This window comes from Amblyraja radiata, chromosome 20, assembly GCF_010909765.2.
Source record: "Amblyraja radiata isolate CabotCenter1 chromosome 20, sAmbRad1.1.pri, whole genome shotgun sequence".
Lineage (NCBI taxonomy): Eukaryota > Metazoa > Chordata > Chondrichthyes > Rajiformes > Rajidae > Amblyraja > Amblyraja radiata.
Window position 1 is genome coordinate 37688026 of NC_045975.1, and position 14713 is coordinate 37702738.

At 43.2% G+C, this 14713-nt stretch overlaps 1 protein-coding gene across 3 annotated transcripts in view; it reads right to left on the reverse strand.

Annotated features, from left to right (window-relative positions):
• The window catches only part of LOC116984313 (SITS-binding protein-like), a 60235-nt gene extending 57817 nt beyond the window's left edge, over positions 1-2418 (reverse strand). For 2 of the 3 annotated variants that reach the window (XM_033038433.1, XM_033038434.1), the window contains exon 1: positions 1430-2418. In XM_033038433.1, the coding sequence (XP_032894324.1) occupies positions 1430-1894 (465 nt within the window). In that variant the 5' untranslated portion in view covers positions 1895-2418. The remainder of the gene's footprint in view (positions 1-1429) is intronic. The other variant, XM_033038432.1, reaches the window with a different exon arrangement.
• Between the last annotated feature and the right edge of the window lie 12295 nt (positions 2419-14713).

A 14713-nucleotide genomic window follows, 5' to 3' on the forward strand; every position in this document is an offset into this window, starting at 1 on the left:
ATAGACCCGAGGCTTCTTAAACACAATCACTCAAAGTTAACATAAAGGAGCACCAAGCAAGTAGGAAGACAAACTATGGGTTGACGTAATTGTAAGAAGATTTGAATATACAGTAATGTTTTGCTGCAATTACGTAGGGCTCTGGTGTATATATTGTGTACAATATTGTGTACAAGCCTGGTATCATTATTTAAGATTAAAACAATACTTGGGATACAGGGTAGACAGTGGGATACAGGGTGTTCAGTGAACTTTCATCAGATCAATTACTGGAACGGCACATTTCTCAGACGAGAAGAGAATAGGCCAACTAGATCTATGGTCTTAATTTTAGAAAAATAAGAGACATTGAAGCATTCAAATATATTTAACAGTGCTTGATATGGTAGACACAGATATGATGTTTCACTGTTTACAAGTCAATAAACAACGGGGCCACAGTCTTAAAACCACTCTGACCACTCCGAGTGCTAAAAGTAATACCTTCACCCAGAGGGTAGAGAATCTTTGTAATGCTCTTCCCTAGACCAAAAATGCATATTAATTTGGTATATTTAACATAGAGACTGATATATTTTTAGATGTCGTTATGGGATCAGTGCAAAAATACGCCTACATAAAAAAACATTGATCCCTCTGAAAGGCAGTATTTACTGAACTCCTTACTGAACTCCTGACTGTATCTTAAATTCTAATCCAAAGGACATTCTCTCCCACGGTGCAGAACAAACAATAATACCTCACCAAAAATAAATCTATAATAGTGCAGCGCATTCGATATTGCCCCTTCAAACAGTGGAGCATTGCCTCAATACTGTTCTATCAGAAAATGTCCCACTGCCTCAGTACCGTCCCATCAAACAGTGCAGCACTGCTTCAGTATCCAGCAGTACTGCCTCAATAGTGTTCCGTCAGGCAGCGCAACACTGTCTTAATATCGTCTCGGGACAGTGCTGCACTGTATCGTCCTGTCTCACGGTTACATTCTGACAATATAGTCATCCAGTAACATTGCCTCTCAGTGCAGCCTAATCTCAGAACTGCTTGGCTGAAAGTGGAGTAATCTTTCAATGTGCACCCTTTGTCAGGGAACCATTTCCTCCAAAGACACAGCATCTCCTCTGCACTCACCTTATATGAGGTCTCAAGCGTGGAACTTGAACCCACAACCTCGTGACTCAGAAAGGAGCGTGATACCACTGAGCCACAGCTGATAGTTATGTAATACGTATGTGTATCCTTCTGTGGCACATGCAAAGGATTGATGAGAGGCTGGTGTAAAACATGCTGTTGGGCCGAACGGTCTGTTTTTGTTAATTGTAGAAAACTAAACGCGATCAGTGCACCCGCCGTTCATTGCCAAGTTTGCACCGTAACAGATAAGAGAACCATCTGCGAGTTGCCTGTGCCAGATCAGCAGTGGGGTTACCTTGAGCGCCACTTTACATTGGAGAGGTGTCCACTCTACCCGGTAACACTCCGCCACACTCTGGTTCGGTGTATCCAGGGACACCTGGAGCTCGGCCACACCGTCCCATGTGTAGCAGAACTGGGTTGTGTTGAACCAACAGAGATTGTTGAGCAGGGTGACTCCTCGGTTGGGCAAGTGGCGGGCGTCGATGTGAGCGAAAGTCTTGTCCTGGCTGAGGGACATCAGCGAGAAGGACAGGCTCCTCCTGTCCCACGCCAGCCCGCTGACCTGCCCCCTCAGTACCCAGTTGGTGTGCGGCTTATCCACCACCTGCCAGTAAAGGACGCCGATGGTCATCAGAAAAAGCAATGCGACCCCCAGGCAGGCGATCGCCCCCTTCCACGTCTCGTTCATCTCTTTGATGCCCGGGTCCAGGCTGGAGTCGCCGGCGGCACTGGCCATTTCTCTGGCCCGTCTCACCATCCCCTCCCGGCGCTGGGCTCGGAGCGCGGGCGCCGCGGGAGCTGCACTGTCCCGCTCCTCCCCCGAGCCCCGTGCTCCCCGCTGCGCTCCGATAGAGGTCTCGGTGAGAAGTGCCGCTGAACTGTTGCGGCACTAGACCCGGGCTGGAGCCGGACCAAGCGAACCGAGCAGCGCCCGAGTAAAGCAAAACAACCCCTTCACGCTGCTGGGGAGCCTGCAAAGTTGCCGTCCGCGGGTAATCCAGTGACATGGCAGGGAAAGTACTAATTGCACAGCTAACAACATTTACATAGCGCCCTCATTACGCCCAGAGCGTGAGTTCAGTCTAACCCGGCTGTATAATAGCTTAAGAGGAGTAGGGGCCATTGGTGGTCTGGCTCCGTACACCAGCCGAAGATAGACGAGTGTCGACGCTCCCCGTTGAATCGTCTGTCTTAGTGACTGAGATTTCCATGAGCTGTCTGAACATTGCAGGAGAAAGATTCGCGGAGAAAGTTTTAGGAGGAGGGCTTGTAATAGAGAATAAAGCCTGGGGTCATCTTCACATTCCAGCAATGATTCAACGGTCGGGAGCAATTTTATCAAATTGGTAAAGCGCCCCATTGTGGCCATGCTGGAAAAACTCGGCACATCGGACAGCATCTGTGGAAAGAGAATCAGTCACGTTTCGGGTCAAGTATTGCTTTTAACTGGTCCAGGGAATCGAAGGCATATTTATGGTCGTTGGTGGGGAGATGGGCAGCAATTTGCAGGGTGGGGTTTTGACAAGAGGGTATGATAAGATGGAGAGCAGTACTTGACAAAAGAGAGCAAGTAAACAGTAATATGGAGAGAGTTTGGATAGTTTAGTGAGGATAGTTTAGTGAGGATCAGGTGGAGGGTTTTGTAGAAGGTGATCAATGAGAGGTTGAAGAGCACGGGGCTCGATTGGAGAGACAAAAAGCAAGTTCAAGAAGGTGATCGGGATGGTTTAAGGGCATTAACTTTACCTGAGGTGAAAATGTCCAACATTGGAAGGCATAGTTATAAGGTGAGAGGGGGAAGGTTTAATGGAGACGTGCAGAGCAAGTTTTTTACAGAGGGTGATGGGGGCTTGGAATGCATTGCCAGGGGTGGCAGTGCTGGCAGATAGTGACATTTAAAAGGCTTTTAGATAGGCACATGGAAGTGCAGGGAATAGTGGTTTATGAATCATGTGCAGGCAGATGAGATCAGCTAGGTATCATGTTCGGCACAAGCATTGTGGAAGGACCTGTTCTGTGCTATACGGTTCTTTATTCTGTAATTATTCCAGGGAACCAAACTATCCTGAAAAATCTACCAAGCGGCTCACTGGGGAATTCATTAACTAACCTTAAAGAATCTACTAATTGAACTGTTGGGGAATTTCCAACTGATCTGCCTAAGGAATAATCCAGAGATGAACTATTGGTCAAGTTGGGAATTCATCAATTAACTAGCCCTGAAAATTAACCAAATGACTACCCAGATAATCTATTGAGTTGTTTAAGAAGGAACTGCAGATGCTGGAAAATCGAAGGTACACAAAAATGCTGGAGAAACTCAGCGGGTGGCGTAGCATTTATGCAGCGAAGGAAATAGGCAACGTTTCGGGCCGAAACCCTTCAATAGGCAACGCTTCGGGCCGAAACCCTTCAATAGGCAACGTTTCGGGACGAAACCCTTCGAATTGTAAAATTCGAATCTATTGAATTGTCAGCCTAATTAATCCAATAATTGAAAGTCTTGTGTAAAGTATCCAAAAAATAACTCTGGGTATCTTAAAATTGTAGAATTTTATGAAGGAGGCAATTTGGCCCAATACTGCTGTGCTGACCCTTTGGAAGAGTTGGCCAATTTAGTTCACCACCACCATATTTCTCACACTGCGTGGCAATTTCCTGCCCCCTTGTTTGCTTTCAAGTTATGTAAATACTATGATTCTTACAAGCCAACCCACTTGTCAGAAGAAATAGTTTCTCTCCACCTACTCTCTCAAATCATTATTTTTGCAGACATACATTACATTTTCCTTAACCAAGGGAAACAATCCCAGTCCATCTATAAAACTAAAGTTGCTCAGTGCAGTATAATCTGGAAATCTGCTGCACCTAAGCTGTCTTGAAATATCCAATTGACCAGCTGAGAACTAACAGTGATTTATTAGGATCTTACCATAACATCCTTGTTGTAATATTCAGTGCCCCTATTTACAACTGCAAGTATCTCACATGCTTTCATAATTGCATAATTTACTGCTCTTTCACCTTCATGCTACACCATAATCCCTATACATTACTCCCCAAACTGGTACAATTTAGATTATATTTATTCTACATTTGATACCTCCCTGAGTGTATCACTTCCTAAACCCTCATTAAATTGCATATATCATGTGTCTGCCTATTTTACGAGTCGTTTTTATGACGCCCTGAATTCTGCTCCTTGCCTATTGGCTATTAACTGTGTAGCCAAGTTTGGTAACATTACAGACTTCAATGTGTACTTCCTAGTTATTTGCATATACCAAGACAAGCAGTGGCTCAAATACTGATGCCTGGGGAACCCCACTGCATATCTCTCCATTCAGAACAAATATCTATTCGCTGTTATTCTATTTCTAATCCCTTAACTAATTATATACCACTGCCCCTTTTAATAAAGCATGCTATCTTCTGAATAAGTTGTCAGGTATATTAGGTATCAGGTATATGCCTTGAACAACATCCTTGTTGTAACAACAACAAGCTTTACAGAAGCATTATTGACAAAATATTTAGGCACACAACCAAAATCTTAATCAAATAGTTTGTTTTAGAGACAGAAAGAGATTTATAGAGATACAGAGATTTAGGGACAGCATTCCAGAATTTAGCACTTTGGCAGCTGAAGGCCAGGCAGCTAATAATGGAACAATTGAATTTTAAGATAACGAAGTCTTGAACTGAAAGAAGCAGTTATGGGGATGGAAGAGATTATAAAAATGGGAAGGATAAGGGGACTTTCAATCTCCCTCCTCTACCGTGGAGAATCTGAAAACAGGACTGTACAGTCTTTAGCTTTCACTCTCTTTTCCCTATCGTTTGAACATACTGTATGTGCAACATTTGCAGCTCTCCTATTTTCTATCATAACCCAGTGGACAAAAGTAAAAGATTTCAGAGAGAGATTGTTATCTCCAGTCTTATTTTCCTCAATAAATTAGAAACAACGCATTAGAGCAGATTTCATCCATTGCTCATTGTCCTCTTCAACATGAGTTGTGAGGACAATACAAAATGTCTGTAATGGGATATAGTCAAACGAAATGAATATGTAAAACAGTAGCAGGTATTGGAAAATGTAGGAAAATGTCAGGTTGTTTAAATGATGTAATGAGAAGTTATTCAAATGTGAGCTTGAAAAGGACTGATAGGATAAATGTTGAGGTTTAAGCTGGAGAGTGTAGTAGTGTGCTTGAGATTCTATGTCAAGGAATAAGCATTGTATGATGAAGATAAGGTGTAATTTCGTAACATGAGTTAATTTACTTAGCCCCCAGGGCTGTGGATGATGTTGCGTATATTCAAAGCTGACAGTTTTGGATCTAGGCAAGTCAAAGTTATAGGCAGAACGTATCAGCTATGCTATTGAATGGGAGATCAGGTCCTGGAGGTTGGAGGTATAAATAATATAATTTTTCTTACATTCTTGTCTTCCTCCTGTTAGTCATCAGCCATGCTGCTCCCATTCAATAACATATGTAAACAAACCGTCAGCTTCCAACTGACCTCTCCACAGAGTGCTTCTCTGGTGTTGAATCCAAAAAATCATCCAACTAAATATTGATAAGACTTAACTCACTGTTGTAAACTCTAATTCCTATTTTCTTATTGTCTTATACTGAGCAATATCTTTCTATTCTGGAGAAATGTGAGATATGCATGTCCTAAATGCACAAGGTTCCAGTTTCACCTTCATACTTGTAGTGCTGACCTAGCATGGACGATTTATGTAATGCCTTACATTTTAAGTTCACAGTCTTGACTTTGATCTTGACCCCTTCCTATCTCTAAACTCTTCTAACTCTATGGAATACCCACATTGCTCCACTTCTGGTCCTTAATCATCCCTGTTATTTCAGTCCAAGGTTAATACCCCAAGATCTGGAATTATTTCCCTAAATCTCTCTGTATTTCTACTTCACTCCTCCTTTGAGATACTCCTTAAAATATTTCCCTTTGACCATGTTTTTGGTCGTCTAGTTATCCTATCCCTTTGTGAAACCCAATATAACATTTTGTTTGACACATTGTGTAAAGGATTTTAGAACATTTTTTTTTTTGGAAATTGTTTTTTACAATATATTGCTTTTGCTGTTTCTCCATTAGATTAGATTAGATTCCTTTATTGTCATTCAGACCTTTCGGCCTTACAGTGCCATCCATAATTTTGGGACAAAGAACCATCATTTATTTATTTGCTTCTGTACTCCACAATTTGGGATATGTAATAGAAAAAATCACATGTGGTTAAAGTGCACATTGTCAGATATTAATAAAGGCCATTTTTATACATTTTGGTTTCACCATGTAGAAATTACAGCAGTGTTTATGCATAGTCCCCCCATTTCAGAGCACCATAATGTTTGGTACACAGCAATGTAATGTAAATGAAAGTAGTAGTGTTTAGTATTTTGTTCCATATCCTTTGCATGCACTGACTGCTTGAAGTCTGTGATTCATGGACATCGCCAGTTGCTGGGTGTAACTCTGATGATGCTCTCTGCCAGGCCTGTATTGCAGCTATCTTTAGCTTATGCTTGTTTTGGGGGCTAGCCCCTTCAGTTTTCTCTTCAGCATATAAAAGGTATGCTCAATTGGGTTCAGATCGGGTGATTAACTTGACCACTCAAGAATTGACCATTTTTTAGTTTTGAAAAACTCCTTTGTTGCTTTAGCAGTTTGTTTGGGGTCATTGTCTTGCTGTAGAATGAACTACCGGCCAATGAGTTTTGAGGTATTTGTTTGAACTTGAGCAGATACGATGTGTCTATACACTTCAGAATTCATTATGCTACTACCATCAGCAGTTGTATCATCAATGAAGATAAGTGAGCCAGTACCTTCAGCAGCCATTTATGCCCAGGACATAACACACAAATGAGGTGGTATGCTTTGGATCTTGGGCAGTTCATGAAGTCTTCTTCGGACAGTGCTCATTGAAGGGTCTGTCCCACTTTCCCGAGTTACTCGCGAATTCTCCCGAGTTTTCCCCTTGATTCAAACTCGGAGAATGTCCATAGCGAGTCCATAGGAGTCCGTAGCGAGTCCATAGCGAGTCCGTAGATATTTTGTAGCGGGTCGTAATGCCAGCGGTAGGTACTCGGGGCATCAGGTAAGTCGGGATGCTTTTTCAGCATGTTGAAAAATGTCCATGAGTAAAAAAAATAGCCCCGAGTACCTACGGCTGCCTATTACCGTAATTCTCTGAGTTTGAATCAAGGGGAAAACTCGGGAGAATTCGTGAGTAACTCGGGAAAGTGGGACAGGCCCTTGAGAAATCCACACCTGACTCCTGAAGAGTGTTTCTGATCTGTCGGACAATTTGTCGGATCTGTCGGACAATCTGTTGGCGTTTGGGGATTTTTCTTTATTATACAGATAATTCTTCTGTCATCAGCTGTGGAGGTCTTCCTTGGCCTGCCAGTCCCTTTGCTATTAGTAAGCTCACCAGTGCTCTCTTTCTTCTTAATGATGTTTCAAACAGTTGATTTTGGTAAGCCTAAGGTTTTGCGGATGTCTCTAACAATTTTATTCTTGTTTCTCAGTCTCATAATGGCTTCTTTGACTTTCATTGGCACAACTTGGGTCCTCATGTTGATAAACAGCTATAAAAGTTTCCAAAGGTGATGGAAAGACTGGAGGAAAGATTAGGGTTAAGCTCTCTTATACATGCATTAAGGAGGCAATTAAACATATCTGAGCAATTACAAATGTCTGTGAAGCCATGTGTCCCAAACATTATAGTGCCCTGAAATGGGGGGGGGGGGGGGGGGGGGGGTACTATGTATAAACACTGCTGTCATTTCTATATGGTGAAACCAAAATGCATAAAAATGGCCTTTGCTAAAATCTGTCAATGTGCATTTTAACCACATGTGATTTTTTTCTATAACAAATCTCAAATTGTGGAGTACAGCGGCAAATAAATAAATGATGGGTCTTTGTCCCAAACATTATGGAGGACACCGTAATTGACAGATTAAATCCAAATGCAGTATTATGCTGTCCCCTACTGGGGAAAGGATTATTGAAGGCACAAAATATAGCTAAGCCGAATTATACTGCAAACATTTTTTACTAATTGGGCACAACACTAATATATGCCAGATATTGGGCAGGTTTATGAGGAGATTCCAGAATTCAGTGCCTCTTCTTCTTACATATGGCGTACACAGCCTAAAGTTATAGGACAACTTGTTCTATTTGATCTTATTTGATTGTGCACGCCGGGTTGATTGCATTCGTCGAAACAGGGTGGACCACGTGAAGGTTGCAATCTCCCATCCCAATTCAGGGTTTAGGTAATGTGTGTGATGAAGGGAATGTGATAATGTACTGAAGATCAGATTAAGAAGAATGCAGAGTGCTGGTGCATTGGATTGTTGGACGATGGCTATGGTCATGAAATAATTTGAAAATGGGTGTGCGAATGTTAAATTGTATGCTTTGCAGAACTGGGTCAGTGAGCACGTGGGTGGCAGTAAACATAATTTAGTTAGAAGTATATTGAATTGAATTGAATTGAATTGAATACCTTTATTGTCATTCAGACCTTACGGTCTGAACGAAATTTCGTGCCTGCAGTCATACATACAATCATACAATAATAAACAACAATAAACACAAATTAACACCACCGCAGTGTATCCTCCAACCACCTCCTCACTGTGGTGGAGGCAAAAATCTTAGGGTTACTGTCTCTTCCCTCCTCTTCCTCTGCGCTGAGGCGATTCCCCACCGGGCGATGGCCAGTTACTGCCAGTTGAGTTTTGAATGAAGTAAAAGCTATGAAGTGAAGGTCATTAAAATACTCATTTGGAGGTAATAAAGGCACAAATACAGGCAGGGTGGAATGAGCAATTTTATTGAAATGAGTAACATGTCATCCTGGAAATTGGGGAAAAGGAGTCAGTAGCTCACTGAGATTGCAACCTGCCAAGTAAATCGGGTCCAATGAGAGATACGGCAGAGTGGCTTGGAAACAAGAGTTTCGGCAGGGAGTGAGGAAAATAGTTTCAATTTGTTCAGCATTTATCTGAGGAAAATGATGGTATTTTACTCAATATCAGACTAAATTCAGGAAAAGGACAAAAAAGGCGATTGCCTGAGCTACTGACAGGGCCGGCCTTAGGAGGTGTGGGGCCCAATTGTGTAGAAACAGGCCCTTCGGCCGAACTTGCCCACACTGACCAACATGTCCCAACTAGTCTGAAGAAGGGTCTCGACCCAAACGTCGCCTATTCCTTTTCTCCAGAGATGCTGTCTGACCCACTGAGTTACTCCAGCTTTTTGTGTCTATCTTCGGTTTAAACTAGCATCTGTTCTTCCTTTCTATACTAGTCCCATCTGCCTGTGATCATGGTTGATCATCCACATTCAGTACCCCGTTCCTGCCTTCCCCCCATATCCCCTGACTCAGTTATCTTTAATAGCTCTATCTAACTCTCTCATAAAAGCATCCATAGAATTGGCCTCCAGTGCCTTCTGAGACAGAGAATTCCACAGATTCACAACTCTCTGGGTGAAGAAGATTTTCCTCATCTCCATTCTAAATGGCCTACCTCTTATTCTTAAACTGTGGCTCCTGGTTCTGGACTCCCTCAACATCTGGAACATGTTTCCTGCCTCTAGCATGTCCAATCCCTTAATAATCCTATATGTTTCAATAAGATCCCCTCTCATCCTAAATTCCAGAGTATACAAGCCCAGCTGCTCCATTCTATCAACATATGACAGTCCTGCCATCCCGGGAATTAACCTCATGAACCTACACTGCACACCCTCAATAGCAAGAATGTTCTTCCTCAAATTTGGAGACCAGAACTGCATTCAATACTCCATGTGTGGTCTCACTAGGGCCCAGTACAACTCAATTTATTATGAAGGCCAACATGCCATTCGCTTTCTTTACTGCCTGCTGTACCTGAATGCTTACTTTCAGTGAGTGATGAACAAGGACCCCCAGATCTCTTTGTACTTCCCCTTTTCCCAATTTGACACAATTCAGATAATAATCTACCTTCCTGTTTTTGCAAGTAGATAACCTCACATTTATCCACATTAAACTGCATCTGTGATTCAAAGAGTTTGTGGCCAGGTCAGAGTTGATCTTGCCCACTCTCTTCCTGGCCCTTGCAGTGTACAGTTCATCAATGGACGGAAGTTTGCAGCCAATAACCTTCTCTGCTGATCGGACAATTCGCTGCAGCCTCCAGGTGTCGTGCTTGGTGGCTGAGCCAAACCAGACCATGGTGGAGAAGGTGAGAACAGACTCTACGATGGCCGTGTAGAATTGGACCATCATTACCTGTGGCAGATTGTACTTCCTCAGCTGCCGTAGGAAGTACATCCTCTGTTGTGCTTTTTTGACTGTGGAGTCGATGGTAGCCCCCCACTTAAGGTTCTTGGAGATGATGGGTCCCAGGAACTTAAAAGACTCCACAGATGGGAGGGGAGGGGGACCTCTCCTAAAGTCTACAATCAATTCCACTGTCTTAAGAGCATTGAGCTCTAGGTTGTTGCGAAGGCACCAGGATGCCAGCTGTGACACTTCCTGTCTGTAGGCAGATTCCTCCCCATCCTGGACCAGTCAGGGCTGTGTCATCCGCAAACTTGAGAAGCTCGACAGAGGTGTTGTGGAGGTGCAGTCATTGGTGTAGAGAGAGTAGAGGAGAGGAGAGAGTATGCAGCCTTGCGGTGCTCCTATGCTGAGCGTTTGCGGGTCCGAGATGTGCTTTCCCTAAATTCACCTGTTTCAGTCTTCAAGGGTCCAACTTTGGTCTTAACTAATTTTTTCCTCTTCACATATCTAAAGAAGCTTTTACTACCCTCCTTTATATTCTTAGCTCGCTTACCTTCATCTTTTGTCCCCGTATTGCCTTTTTAGTTATCTTCTGTTGCTCTTTAAATGTTTCCCAATCCTCTGGCTTCCCGTTCATCTATGCTATGTTATACTTCTTCTCTTTCATTTTTATACTGTCCTTGACTTCCTTTGTCAGCCACGGTCGCCCCCTTACATCCCATGGAGTCTTTCTTCCTCTTTGGAATGAACTGATCCTGCACCTTCTGTATTATTCTCAGAAATACCTGCCATTGTTGTTCCACTGTCATCCCAGCTAAGGTATCTTTCCAGTCAACTTTGGCCAGCTCCTCCCTCATGGCTCCATAGTCCCTTTTGTTCAACAGTAATACTGACACTTCCGATTTTCCCTTCTCCCTCTCAAATTGTCGATTAAAACGTATCATATTATGGTCACTACCTCCTAATGGCTCCTTTACCTTGAGTTCCCTTATCAAATCCGGTTCATTACACAACACTAAATCCAAAATTGCCTTCTCCCTCGTAGGCTCCAATACAAGCTGCAATAAGAATCCATCACGGAGCCACTCCACAAACTCCCTTTCTTGGGGTCCAGCACCAACCTGATTTTCCCAGTCTACCTGTATGTTGAAATTTCCCATAACAACCGTAGCATTACCTTTGCGACATGCCAATGTTAACTATTGATTCAACTTGCACCCTATATCCAGGCTATTGTTGGGGGCCTGTAGATAACTCCTATTAGGGTCTTTTTACCCTTACAATTCCTCAGTTCTATCCATACTGACTCTACATCTAGTACATGGAACTGGAAGCTATCCCAGATCACTACCCTGGAGGTCCTGCTTTTATGCCTTTCACCTAACTCCGTTGTGCATGCCAACGCGCACGACTTCCGTCTGCTTTCCCCCCTCAAGCATGTCAAGCAGTTGCTCCAGGACATCCTGGACCCGGCACCAGGGAGGCAGTGCACCATCCTAGTCTCAACTGCTGCCACAGACTTTCCTATCTGCACCCCTAACTCTAGAGTCACTTACCACTATGGCTCTGCCTCAGCACCAAGGTTTGGTGTCACAGACCTGCCTGTTACTGCTGCTCAACCTTGATGTGTCATCCTGTTGCACAGCACCCATGAGGGTGTAGCTGTTTTGAAGAGGTATGGCCACTGGGGTCACCTGCACTCCAAGTATAATTCTCTTACTCGTAGTCACCCACTTTCTCTCTTCCTGGACCTTCGGTGTGATGACCTTGCTATATGTCCTGTCCAAGAAGCTGTAATTTTCCCCAGATGGTCCTGAGGTCAACCTGCTGCTGCTCCAGTTCTTTAAGGAGCTGCGACTGGAAACAATTCCCACAGGTGTAGTCATCAGGGGTGCCAGCAGTTTCACTGGCTTCCCACATCCTGCAGGAAGAGCATTGTACCAACTTACCTGCCATCAGCACTGCAACTAAACCAGTAATTAAACAATGAGACTTGCCCAAAAGAGTAAATTGAAATTATCCCCCTATCCACCTGAGATAATCTCCTTTTCTCTGCCTCCTTGTCGAAGACATCTGAGCCAGACTCACACTTGACCTCCACGCAGCACTCCTGAGCCAAAGACTCGCACTTTACCTCCACACATCGCCTAAGTTCCTGAGCCAAAGACTCGTACTTGACTTCCACGCAGCGACTAAGACTCCTGAGCCAAAGAAAGACTCGAACTTGACCTCCAAGCAGCGCCTAAGTTCCTGAGCCAAAGACACGCGTATGCATGCACACACAGGCTCCCAATACGCCGCTTTAGTACACCTTCCCTTGTTTTTAATTGCTACATTGCCTAATTTGAATGCTGCAACCAATAGAATAGTTCCTTTTAATTTTTTCTGCCTCTCAGCTTAACAACCTTCAGCTAATTGGGCTAATCACACTGCTTTCAAACTCTCCACTCTTTTCACGCTGAAGGGGGAAAGAACTCACACAGTTTACCTTTTAAGCAGTTCTGCTTTGCTCCCATTTCTCACCTTAAGTGTCATCAGCTGACTGGGCTAAACGCACTGCTTTCAAATTCTCCTGCACTTTTCAACTATCTTCCAGTTATAGGGCAAGATAATGGGAACAATGACTTTGCAATACTAGGATTACACACTATCCCTGTTTTTTTTGTGTGAATGTGAAGCAGAGTGGACCACTCCCTTCCTCCCTCTAGTCAGGGAATGGTTTGATAGAATACATGACTCTCTCTTCTCAGTTTGTCTTTTCTGCTCCAGGATGAGGTTATGGGTGTTGTGTACCTTGCTCTCCCAGAACAGGGATCTGATGATGGATAATATGCTTTTCGCTCAGCTACCTTACCTACACAGGCAGGGAATGGTGCAATTATACTTCAAGCACCTAAAGGTGGCGAGAAAAAATATTTGATTTATATGTAAATATTTAATTTACATATATTTTTAATATACTGCTTTTAAATATACTCATACTCATGCTTATTTTATTAGCCAAGTATGCTTTGTAACATATGAGGAATTTGATTTGCCATACAATCATACTAATAAAAAGCAACAGAACACACAAAATACATTTTAACATAAACATCCACCACAGTGACTGCTCTACATTCGTCACTGTGATGGAAGATGAAAAAAAGTTCAATCTCTTTCCTTCTTTGTCCTCCAGCAGTTGGGGCCTCTAACTTTTTGTTGACGGGTGATCTACCTCGGGTCGGGGTTAGTCGAACTTCTTTTTTTTTTGGAGCTTCCCGACAATCTCTCCCGAGATTGCGAGCTCCTTGATGTTGAAGTCCACAGGCCGCTGTTGGAGCATCGATCCCAGGCAAGGAATCGGCTCTGATGGTAAGTCCACGCCCCGTGGTGGGGCTCAAAGTCAGTCCCGAGCAAGGCCTCCAGCTCCACGATGTTAGGCCGCAGAGCGACCCGAGATACGACCCGGAAAACAATCGCATCTCCGGCAAGGTAAGAGATTGAAAAAAGGATTCCCCTGACCCCCCTACCCACCCCCCACAAAAAACAAACCGGAGAACATTAACTTTTTAAACACACTAAAAATAACAAAAAAAGATGAAAAGGACAGACTGTAGGCGAGGTTGCCATCGAAGCGCCACCCGGTGGATTCTTATAGATATAATAATGAAATTTATCAGAAAAAAATTGGGAGTATTTTATTCAAAACGCTGTTGTTCACTCCCAGTTAGGTCTATTATGGTACCAGCTCTTTGAAAGTCTATGTTTCTGTGCAGTCTATAATGGAACAGGATACTACACACCTAACCTGACTATCATGAATAGACGATGTACCTTTGTCAGCCCATTCTGTTTCTGGACCTGTGTTTTCAACTCCAACCATCTTGCAGTCTTTTTTTATGGCTATATAATCAGAGACAGTTTCATAACCATGGGCTTATGTCACACCTTGCGACGTCATAATGAAAACCATAACAACCCAGAGACGGATGGAGTGGACAAAACACAGCAAAAAACCAAAATGCATATTTGTATTGAGAGAGACAAGTCTAGAGGACTTTCACACGAGCGTGTTCATCAAATCATCCAAACCTGGGAAGATCACAAGACACAGGATTCAAAATCCTGTGTAAAGGAACAGCAGTAATGGAAAAGCATTAATGAATGGAGACAAAGAACATCAGAGGGGAAAAGAGATGGTCGGCTAAAAGGAGGTTGCATTCTGACTGTGAGAGAGTGAACAAGAACAACTTTAACTGATGAGCAGATACT